Source organism: Vanessa cardui, chromosome 9 (genome assembly GCF_905220365.1).
Source record: "Vanessa cardui chromosome 9, ilVanCard2.1, whole genome shotgun sequence".
Classification (NCBI taxonomy): Eukaryota; Metazoa; Arthropoda; class Insecta; order Lepidoptera; family Nymphalidae; genus Vanessa; species Vanessa cardui.
The window spans coordinates 3,850,225-3,862,703 of NC_061131.1; the positions used below are offsets into that span (position 1 = coordinate 3,850,225).

The 12,479-nt window shown below is 29.7% G+C and overlaps 1 protein-coding gene across 1 annotated transcript in view; it reads left to right on the top strand.

Annotated features, from left to right (window-relative positions):
- The first annotated feature begins 4,399 nt into the window (after window positions 1-4,399).
- Window positions 4,400-12,479, top strand: part of LOC124532638 (lachesin-like) — a 79,715-nt gene continuing 71,635 nt past the window's right edge. Inside the window, exon 1 of the mRNA XM_047107664.1 lies at window positions 4,400-4,605. Within this exon, the coding sequence (XP_046963620.1) occupies window positions 4,530-4,605 (76 nt within the window). The 5' untranslated portion in view covers window positions 4,400-4,529. The remainder of the gene's footprint in view (window positions 4,606-12,479) is intronic.

The following is a 12,479-nucleotide window of genomic DNA, read 5'->3' on the forward strand; positions in this document are numbered from 1 at the left end:
TGCGTTTTTTTATAGATAGTGTGATTCAAGGGGAAGGTTTGGGTATATTATACATGAACAATATAGTAAAGTTTGCAATGTGATGTCGCAAATAAACAAATTCTGTAGTATATTTAGTATCAGTATTGCACCCGTGCGAAGCCGGGGCGGGTCGCTAGTTTAAAATAAAATAATAAATATAATATGTTTATTGATTACTCGTATAATTAATTTTAAGGATATTATTATTTAAAGATCCCTATATTAGTACCCGTTTTTTGGGTTTTACAAAATACATACACCCCAACAATAATATAGAAATACAGCTGTAATGTAACCTTAATATTAAAAAAGTTGATTCTTACTTTTATATCATACGACATACTAAAAACAGTGGCAAGTCATTCATTACTCTGATTAAAGTACGAAATCCCGACATTTAGTTCACTATTTCGTAGTTTTTAATGTTCAAATATGAAATACTTTGAACTATTTGAATGAATATATAGAAATAAAAATTAAAAATCCTTACCGTTCGTTTGTTCATCTCATCTTTCATAACTCTATTTTAATGATTACGAAATTCTGAGTAACAATAAATTACAATTTAACAGTTCCATAAATATTTACATTTATGCTTCAACTGAAGAATAATAATGCTACTAACTTGTTCTATCTCATAGTTATTAATAAAATATATTTTTAGATATAATATCTAGTAGTAAGTGCCGTTGTCTGGTCTCGTGCAGATATTTTCTAAGGGCCATAAAATGTTTTTTTTTGGTCTAACTAATTGTTTTTATGTCATTCCCTTTTTGTTTTATAATCACTTAAGAGTGCATATAAAACTATTTAAATCAATCTTTAATCAATGATGCAAATCTAGGAAAAATCATGAAAGATTTGAGCGGAAGGGAATAACAATATGGTTGTCAAACGTAGTCAGATAATGCCAATTAGAGACCGATAGCTTTATTAATAAATCTCATTGTGATACATAATTAAAAACAAAAGATAGTCAAGAATTCTTGTTAAAATAAAAATTTAGTAGTAATTTAATATTAATATTAATATTCTTGACTACATTATAATATATTTAGCACTGTTAATTTTGAGAAATCTGATCTAGCTCGTCTACTAAAAGCCGTGCTCGCCATTTACGATACTTAAAGACTGAAAGATATTCTCTTACAACCTAACACCAATATTATAGCGAAATAAATGAAATATTTATATATCAACTTTCATACCAATTTGATCCTTATGTCTTTGTAATTATAATTATATTTGATTGAGATTCGATTCACGGAAAGGTTTGGCCCAAGCTATGTACACACATTAACTATGTCAGCGCGAACAGTAAGCTAAATATCATCAATCACCAACATCGTTGTACACTCGTCGGCTCTGAATTTTGTAATTTTAATAGTTATAGCCCTTATTGCTTTTGGAATAAGATTCATTAATGTTTGCTTATTTTGCAGGGTGTATGCAAACAGTTGCATCTCATCGCTTTTGATGCTGTTTAGAACGTGTTGCAAGTTGGAAGTCGTTAACGTTACTTAATCAATGAATTCACGCTAAGTTTCTGATTTATCCGTTTGGATTAATATACATAACGTCTAGACAATTGTAATCGAATACGTCACATACATTCAATTGAAACAGCTGTATATTAGTAACAACTTATTTAAATACTAGTGGCCCGGCCCGCCATCGCACGGGTGGATATAAATTTAATTTATTTGCTTTTATTTATTTATTTTTTGTTTTTTTTTTCGACTTTGATTATTAATATATTGATTTATTAGTAATTATCGATTTTTTTTTGTTCCAACACATGCTATATCAGCTTTATCACGCTATGTATTACTAAATAAAAATGAAAATAATAATGATTTTTTGAAATATTTCAAGTATCTGTACAATTTAGTCATAAAATTAACAACTTGAAATCAAAATAATTCTGTAAATTTGTTTTTATGTCTTACATTTAAAAATGCTATAAAGAGACGACTGCACCTTTCTTGAAGGCCGGCAACGCATCTGTAAGGACCCCGATAATGCCATGTTCATGGGAGGTGATAGTTTACTTGATGGTAGGGCTTTGTGCAAGCCCGTCTGGGTAGGTACCAACCACTCATCAGTTATTCTACCGCCAAATAACAGTACTCAGTATTGCTGTGTTCCGGTTTGAAGGGTGAGTGAGCCAGTGTAACTGCATACATAGTACATATGTATGCAGTTACACTGGCTCACTCACATACATACATGGACATAGACATAGTTCCCAAGGTTGATTTCACATTGGCGATGTAAGGAATAGTTAATATTTCTTACAGCGTCATTGTCTATGGGTAATGGTAACCACTTACCATCAGGTGGCCCATATGTTCGTCTGTCAACCTATACCATAAAAAAGTCACTCTTCATCGAGTGAGCTTCCTGCTCGTTTGCCACCTATTCTATAAACAGTAGAGTGAAAGAAGAAAAAGGGATGGATAATTAGCTATATAATAACGGTTTTTACTTAGTTAAACTGAGGTTAAATTGATATTTCTGATTGGGTAAGTCAGTTCAATGTACGTTTTATGACAAGGGTCATAAGATCTAAATTTGAAAATTCCAAAGCTGTTATCGCAATGGCAATGTTTGTATACTTTTGAATATTTCTTACAGGGCCATTGTATATGTATATACATATAATATTTCTTATAGGGCCAAATTATTTACTTTTCAGTGGTGACCATTTACAATGAAGCAAATTTGTCAATCAATATATTTATATAAATAACAGTAACAAAAAAGCTGCTGCTTAATTTAGTCGCTGGCTTTTACGACTACTAGATTCTGAACCCCAGAGTCTAAATCCCGGCTGTAGTCAATAAAACGTAAATGGGTTTTTCTTTCTGGTTTCTTTAGTAGCAACTCAGAATCGCCGCTTTGTTCGAAATTAATTCACGAGATGATATTTATTATATTTTTACTAGTAATATTATGGAATTTCGTTTGAAAGTAAAGTAACAGCCTGTAAATTTCTCAGTTGGGATAAGGCATCCTCTTCCATTAAGGACGGGGCTTGGAACATATTCCACCAAGCTGTTCTAATGCGGGTTGGTGGAATGCACATGTAGCAGAATTTCGATGAAATTAGTCACATGAAGGTTTCCTCACGATGTTTTCCTTTAAAGCCGAGCACGAGATGAATTATTAACACAAGGAAGTAACGTGGTGAAGGAAAACATCGTTAGGAAACCTGCATGTGTCTAATTTTATAGAAATTCGGCCACATGTGTATTGCACCAACCCGCATTGGAACAGCGTGGTGGAATATGTTCCAAACCTACTCAAAGGGAGAGGAGGCCTAAGCCCAGCAGTGGGAAATTTCGTTGGCTGTTCATGTATTAGTATGTGCTATCACTGATGGACTAGCTTTGTTCAACCCTACCCTACTTACCTACCCTACTTTGGTGCTACCCTAGACCGCGGTTTGGCAACTTAAGGTTCTATAGATTATAGATATAGATTTAGCTATACAAACGGTAATTTTGGCGTAAGTTTAGCAAGAAAGGTCTAGTCATTATCTTGGATAGTATTAATGATTAATTAATGCAAAAATATACTACGTTAACCTTAAGCTTATGTAAAGCAATGTAATGTATTTGATACTTAGTTAAACAAATATAAAGAGATATTATGATGTTCTTTTAACGTGCGTGCTTATCTTATCATTAAATTTACTGACGCATTTCGGGCGGTTAGACAGCCTGGTACGAAACTGATTCCATAATGTAATTTTGCTTATCTCAATATTACAAAAAAAAAAGTGTAATTTATTATTTCACCCGTACAAAATCATGAAATTTTGACTTGTAATGACAATATTAATTAGTCATCCCGGTTGATATTCAATGTGATCTATATTAATATTATATTTGACATTAGTTCTGTTTGTCTGTCAATCGCTCTTTCACGATTAGATCGCTAAGCCGAATTTGATGAAATTTAATATGAAGCAAACTTGAACTCCAAAACAAGGACTTTTTTGCATAACACAAGACAGCCAACACCGGGTGACTACTAGTATTCAATATGCTAATAAAACATTCGATAACAATTATTTATGAACTTAAAATTATATTATTTTTTAAGGAACTTTTACCATAAATACTGCTATTTCATTTCTTGATTATACATGAACAGTAATAGTATTATATATAAAATTGTCTATCGTATAAAAATGTTAGAGCAACTTTCATACTCAGAGAACATACTACTTGTATTTCAAATGGGAAACAGCGTTAGAGATATCAGAAGGAAATCGCGTACAAGTTTGTTGATAAACGGCGCATGCGCGGAGGATTTGCTCCTAAAAGCCAAAGTTCCCTCGAACAGTTGCAAATAGGACGTTGGCGAGATATATTACCGTCATCTTGAATGCGATCGCTTCCTATCGCGGGATTCGTAACTAATTCAAAATATAATCAAACATTTGTACAAATGTAATATGGTTTTTTTAGTGACTTTATAGATGTGAAACGTGGTTTGTGATGATGTGGCCATCTTTTCATAAAGTTATAATACTTTTGGGAATTACAGTGTTGTTTCGTTGTACGGACTCTGTCGGTAAGAATTATTTATTTATTATTAATAAATTACTGTTTTAAGTTATCAATGATATATAAAAATAAATTTATTGAGTGTTATTTTATTGTGAAGATATTTAATTATGATTAAATAAAAATGGGTAATATAGTTTTTAAGCTTTAGAAGTTAAACTTTTAACGGTTAGGTATTATAAGAGAAGATTTTTCTTTTTTAATTTTGTTTTAAATCTTTTTTTAATTAAGTTTTATATGTACAGAATACATATTTTAGTCAAAGTTTAATATATTTATGGTAAGTATATTCCCTACAGATAATTGTTTTTGTTAAGTTTCTACACAACATTTTTTTTATTTCTTGGTACTGTTACTATTTAAAGCACCTGTGATGAGAACATCCGTGACGTTATGGAGCATAGAGATCGTGGGATTAAGATTAAAATTGGAATTTATCTCAGACGCAATAAAAATATTAAAAAAAAAAAATTTAAAACTCGAAACGTGTGAACATCGCAATGGTTAGTATTCAACGAATATTTGAAAGATAGTTCATTATAATACTTTAAAACAATTAAATAATAAATTATGAAATACACATACCATATTTAGATTTGTGTAAGTAAATTTGATTATTAGAAATAATTGTTTAGTAATAAATACGGATTAAGTTTAACAAATGTCTTACTATGCTACAATTTAGACGAATAAATAGGAGATAGCTGTACACATATCACTATTCTTTATAGCTTAATCGTCTTGCAGCTTTATTTGTCTGTACATTTATTTCGTTAGCCGATAATTAAATTTAGTTTTAATATATTATGTTCAAAAAGTTTAACGACACTGTTTTATTCTTTATACAATAAAGAATGTTATGAAAAAAGTTATTTTTACTACCGGTAATTATATGTAAGTTCAATAAAAAACAGTTTTCTAATATTTTTTTTAGATTATTTACTTACTAATGATTCACATGACTCACTTGGGCATTGAAACGAAGTACGTGTAAACACATAAACATAAAAAATGTTTGCGCCGGTCCACTTCAGCTTTCAAAGTCGCAAGTAATTGCGTAACTCCATGTAGGCGGTCCTTTTTTGTGGTATAAATTTTTATGTACAGTAAAGACGTTTATGCAATATGCAAAATTTAAGTCGAGAAAATTCAGCTTAACACAAAATGTGCAGCGGATTTGCAAAAGCCTTAAACTTTCATAAAGGCCTTTGTGGAAGGGCGATATAAGAAAGCAGAATTAAAAATTGGCTAGACACGGCACAAAAGAATGAATTAAGTGTATAGTTATAAGTAAATCTTGAGATATAGATTATAGAAACTATCACAACTTTTAATTAATTATTATTCTTCTTTAAAATATTTTGATTCGAATTTAAATTTGAGTTTGCTTAGTTACCTACTGAAAAATTGTAACATATTTTGTAAACGGTAATTGCTAGATATTATGGTCTGGTATGATGCAGCTACCGTCTTTGCTTCTATGTCGTATATTCTTAAATATATGACGGTACATTATTTTGTTCTTGTACGTACGAACGTTGGTATCTTTTTTTATTATTTTTTTTAAATGTATGTACCTAAAGCACTTGTGCTATGGAAAATCAGAAGTATCGACGGTACCAAAAACACCAAAACTAACGAACTTTTCCAGTACGACTCAGCCAGGAATCGAACCAATGACCTAGACCAGTACAAGAAAATAATCTAAATGTAATAGCAATATGATATTATATATATATTTATATATACTATATGACTTGACCAATGGAACTTTATTTTTATTTGTACGCATGTAGGTACATACGAACGTTGGTATTTTTTTATTACTATTTTTTTAAATATAAGTGCCTAAAGCACTTGTGTTATGGAAAGTCAGAAGTAACGACTGTACCATAAACATGACCACATACCAATAACATGACCTAGACCATTACTAGAAAATAATCTAAATGTAATAGAAATTTGATATTTTTTCTATATCTATATATTATTTATATATATGTATATACAGATATACTTGACCAATGAAACTTAAGTCAAATATAACTTAGAAATTATTTAGACTAACGTGTGAACATGATTACTAAACTAAATATACTAAAAATATATTTCATATTATTAATAGTTAACAATATGATTTCATTTAATAAGTTCACTTGATAGTGTTAATAAAAGAATAGAAATTAAAGTGAGCATAAATATAAGACTTGTTAAAGAGCTCTCTAAAGAACCACATAACTTTTCTCTTAAGTCTAAACCAATAAACCGTGAGGGCTGTTTGAAGATCATGTCAAAAATTTCCATTTTATAAGGCTATATACTAAATATCGAACAAATTTTATAAAGGACATAAGACTGCACTTATTTTACATAAAGTACGTCGCTCTTATGAGGCTCTTATTTTATATACGTGTTTTATACTTACAGCAAAATTCTTAGCTCAGAATCTAAGGAAAATTATAGTTATCATTGCTTACACGAATTTATTCCTGATTGATCCCAATTATTATAAAATAAATCGATACAATTCGATAAATAAAATATTATCAATTTCATATTCTACCAATTACTTGAGCCCTCTTTATGGGGTAAGACTAAAATAATATTGATATTTTTTGATAATAATAATGAGATACATACCAATATCAAACGGATGGAACTATCTTTAATGTTCTACTTCAATACACAAAATCATAATAAAGGTTTCTTAAAATAAATATGATATGTCAAATAAATTATGCTGAAAAATGTTTTATTCTTTATATTTCTACATAAAAGTAGTTTTCGTATCTTTATAGTTATATAAGCTAGATGGCGATGTACATCATTTATCATAACTAAGTCAGATTTTTTTAAATTTTATGTTTAAATTTTAAAAGGTAATTTTTTTTAAAAATAGTTTAGGTTTCATTAGTTTTTTTTTTTGTAAAAATAAATAAAATAAGTTGATAAACAGCATTATTTTCTGTAAATCAACTGTATCGATAATCTACATTCTGGCTACGTTACTTTTTTTTGTAAATAAATATACTCCACTACCCATATTAGATTAGTAATCAAAAAAATAAAAAATAATAATGAAACTTTCATTATTTATATACTTCTATATAATATTTATAGCATTTTAATCTGAACTAATGCACAATTATATTTATTACTTATATACAAAAATATTAAATAAAAAGAGCATTATGTACTGTATGTTTTTACTGTTCATAGCTTTCGATTACTATTGACTAAAATTTAAACCATTTCAGTTGAAATAATTAAAATTGTAAATTAATTTGAAAATCAATTTTTGTCTACTACATATTGAGTATACGATTAGTAGCATTTAATTTTAAACTTTGAGATTAAATTTTTTTTTTTTTTTTTTTTTTTTTTTTTATTTATTTATTTATTTATTTATTAGGGAAACATACAGCATATCGTATATTACAACTTAATATAATAATCATATTTTAACACTTATGCCAGTTAAGTTTCCACTACTGTTTTAACAGGGAAGTGGACTAATTTTGATGTTACATAAAATATAACTATTTATGACAAAGAAAAATTTTAACGTGATGAAATATGGTTATGGTTAATTACTAATAAGTATTTTTCACAAGATTATATAATTCACTTAAACTATTTTTAAACAGATCAATGTGGTTGTATTTTCTATTATGACTATTACAAGATCTTAGGATAAAGGAAAAGAATTTTTGAAATAATTAGTTTTACAAATAGGTATTGAAAAAGTATCCTGAGAGCGAGCGTTAAAACGAGGACATTTAAATAAAATCTTACTGAGCAGATATGAAGAATCAATTAAATTATTTAATATTTTGTAAAGAAACATTTGGTCTCTTTGTTCTCTACGTTCTTCAAGTGGCAAAAAGACAGAGTCAGGAAAAGTAAATTTGTATCGCAACCTCCTGATAAATTTGTTTTGTGTATTTTCAATTAAGTTGACGTATTTTGCATATTGTGGATTCCAAACAGTTGACGCATACTCTAAATGTGATCTAACGAAAGCATTGTACAAAATTACAAAGGTTTGAATATTTTTAAAATCTGCCCCTTGCCGAAAGATAAATCCGAGCATTTTATACGACTTCATCACTATTTTCTCAATATGCTTATCGAATATGAGTTTGTTGTCTAGTTGTACCCCAAGGTCTCTCACCTCGGTTACCCTTTTTAATTTAGTATTAAATATGGAGTAGTCAAAAATTATTTGTTCTTTTTTTCTCGAAAATGTAATTACACAACACTTATCAACATTAAGCTGCAAATTATTAGCAATGCAATATTGTCCTAATTTATTTAAATCCTCTTGTAAATGAAAACAGTCTTGATTATTTTTTATTATTTTAAAAATTTTAGTGTCATCAGCGTATAATAAAACTTGAGAATTTTTGAAACAATTAGTTACGTCATTAATACAAATGTTAAAAAGTAAAGGGCCAAGGTGAGAACCTTGCGGTACACCCGATGTTACAGGAATAAAACTAGACGTATATCCTTTAATAGCAACGGCTTGAGATCTTTCGCGGAGATAAGATGTAAGCCAACGTAGAAGGTCACCATGTATACCGATGTTGTTAAGTTTTTGTAATAACAAGTTGTGCGATATCTTATCAAATGCTTTCGAGTAATCAGTGTATACGACATCTACCTGGAAACCAGCTTCCATAGCACTCAATACTGTATGCAAGAACTCACACAGATTGGACTCAGTGGATCGCTTATTAATAAAACCATGTTGGTTACAGGTAAGTAGGGGCCTTAATAATGGAAATATCGTATCATAGACAATCTTTTCAAAAAGTTTTGGAATAACTGACAATTTAGAAATACCGCGATAGTTTTTTATATCGTTTTTATTTCCAGACTTATAAATCGGCTTAATTAAAGATTTTTTCCAAATAGTTGGTAATAATCCAGTGTCCAAAGATTTTTTGAAAAGCATGGTTAAAGGCACACATAACACTTTACTGCAGTTTTTTAAGAAAATGGGATGTATTCCATCTGGACCATAACCCTTGGATGTGTCTATGTTCGATAAATATCGTTCTACTTTTTTGTCAACAATCTCGATGGAGCTGATAATAGTCTGATTTGCGCTAGTAGTATAGTGATCCATTGCTTGATTTCCACTATTATCTTCAAAAACTGAATGAAAATAAGAATTAAACATATTTGCTATATCGTGTCCATTGAATCCAACTTGACAGTAAAAATACATTACATTAGGTACAGATGTATGATCTTTTTTAGTCTTTATATAGGACCAAAACTGTTTTGAGCTAAAACGAATATTATTCTCTGCTCGTTCCAAAAACTCATTATAACACGTTCCTTCTAAGTTTTTTGATTGTAGTCTCAATTCAGAGAACTTGTTATAATCGCTTTGTTGGCCATAAATTTTCCATTTTTTGTGGAATTTTAATTTTTTATTAATTAATTTTATCAAGGGTCGCGTAAACCAGCGTGGATATTTATTGCTCTCATTTATACACTTAGACGGGACAAATGTCTCTATAATGTGATTTACGATGAGATAGAACGTATCAACTGCCTGATTAACATCTTTGTTTTTAAATTCGTGTTGCCAGTTAACTTTTGCTAATTCAGAATTAATTTTATCATAATCAGCGCTGTGAAAGCGACGTACAACTCGAATAGCTGGATTTAAATTTCGCTCAATGGTATTCATATCAACTTCAATACAAAGGGAAGGATGATGTTCATCTTCAGGTTCTGATAAAGGGTCCACACGAGATATGTTACAATTCAGATTGGAAAGTACTAAGTCTAAGAGCCTGTTATTTAAGTTAAGAATATAATTTAATTGTTTTAATCCAGTAAAATTCATAAAAACAAATATGTTATGTACAAGGAGACATTCCGAGGGATTTAAAATATAAATTGAATTATTATTATTTAATGACCAAACAGCATCTCGTATATTAAAATCGCCTGTAATAATTATATCATCTTGTGAATTTTCTATAGTCAAATCAGATATAAATTCAAAAAAATTAAGCTGTGAATCCATTTGAGAAATATTCTGTGGAAAGTAACAACAAAAAAGATGCAAAATTTTCCTAATAATACCGTGTTTAGTTATAATTTTTATATAAGTGACTTCAGCACTAGAAAAATTAGGCAACTGAACATTTCTCACATCAACATCAATTTCGCGACGGACCGCTATCAGAGTACCACCTCCCTTTGTCATTTCTAACTGCTCGTAATCTCGGTCGTTACGATAAACATTATATCGAGCATCAAATAATTCACTGTCAAAGATTCCAGGTAAAAGCCAAGTTTCTGTTAGGCATATAATGTCATAATCGCAATTAAGCACATTTTTATAAAATTGATTAGTTTTAGTCCGTAAACCTCGGACGTTTTGATAAAAAATATTTAAGAACATGTTGAATACTTAAAACACAAATAATAATTGTATATATTACATATCTGTAATAAAAATTCCTTCATAGTTTCTATTTCTAATAAGTCATAAATAAATGATTCCCGCAATGAACGCTGCTCAGATAAAACGAATAAAATCATAAAAGAAAATACAACACTAACAATAAAATAATAACTAAAAAAGTCATGAAAATGGACATTAACTAAAAAAGTAAAGTTATGAAAAAATACTAACAAAATAAAATTAGACACTTGAAACTTATGTTTTAAATAAAACAATTTCGCACTTATACGATTTTTTTTAAACAATCTTGAGAAGTGATGTGTAGGACAGGCGAGCTTTCTGTGCGTCTAACCATAATCGTGCAGTTACGTACCCAACAAAACAAATAACCCTTCTCCCTCGACTTTCGCTTTGCCTCATTGAATAAACTTTTATTGCGAGTAGAAAGGTGATCATTAACGTAAATTTGATTTTGCATTCCTGAGAATCCTATATCGAAAGCTCTTATAGTTTTTAATTTTCGAAGCGATGACAAAAAATCGTCTTTTTTGTAACGAGCTTGCATTTTTAAAATAATTGGTTTAGGCCTGATGTCATTGGATACTCTCGTGATAAAGTCAATGTCAGTAAGCGGGTCCAAAGGGAAATTGCACTTATCAGCGAGCACCTTTATTAACTGTATAAGGTTTTCGCCTTTCTTTTGGGGAACTCCACTAATTTGGATATTTGAACGTCGAACCCATTGTTCATTCTTGTAATGGCTATCTTTTAAATCTTTCATAGAATTCTTTAGCTCATTTAACTCCAATTCGATGTTATGTATTTTTGTAACTTCCTTGTCAAAATTATTAACTTGATCCATGACCATATCAATTGATGATTCAACGAGCTTAATTTTTTTTGTCCATTCGTTTACAGTTTCGGTAACTTTTTTAAACTCATTGGTTATGAAACTTTTAAATGATTCAATAGATGAATTTAAATGAGTGAAACGTTCATCAAAGTGGTCTATTATAGATTTAGTATTCAAGTTCAAATAGGGCTGTGCAAGATCTAAATTGGTTTCGTTGGCGACATTAGGTGTAATGGGACTTATATTATTATTTTTTTTGGTCTGTTTACAACTTGGACATTTCCATTTAGCTTTATTCATTGGTAGAATCTTTTTAAAGTCCGCAAGCGAAATTCCCACGCAGCCATGATGATATATATTTAAGCAAGCAGTACATTTAATAGATTCTTCAACTTTCAATAAGCATGAGCAATGTTTACACTCCATTCTATTCAATTTTAAATAAATGTAGGTAAGCTTTAATAAGTTAACACAGCGTATTCAATTTACCTTGTTCTTCGATAAAAGCTCGCGCCCAAAAAGTCGTAAGCGCCGCGTATATCGCGTACTTACGCGTTCTCTTCAAATAGTATGCACTTCAATGTAATTACTGTGA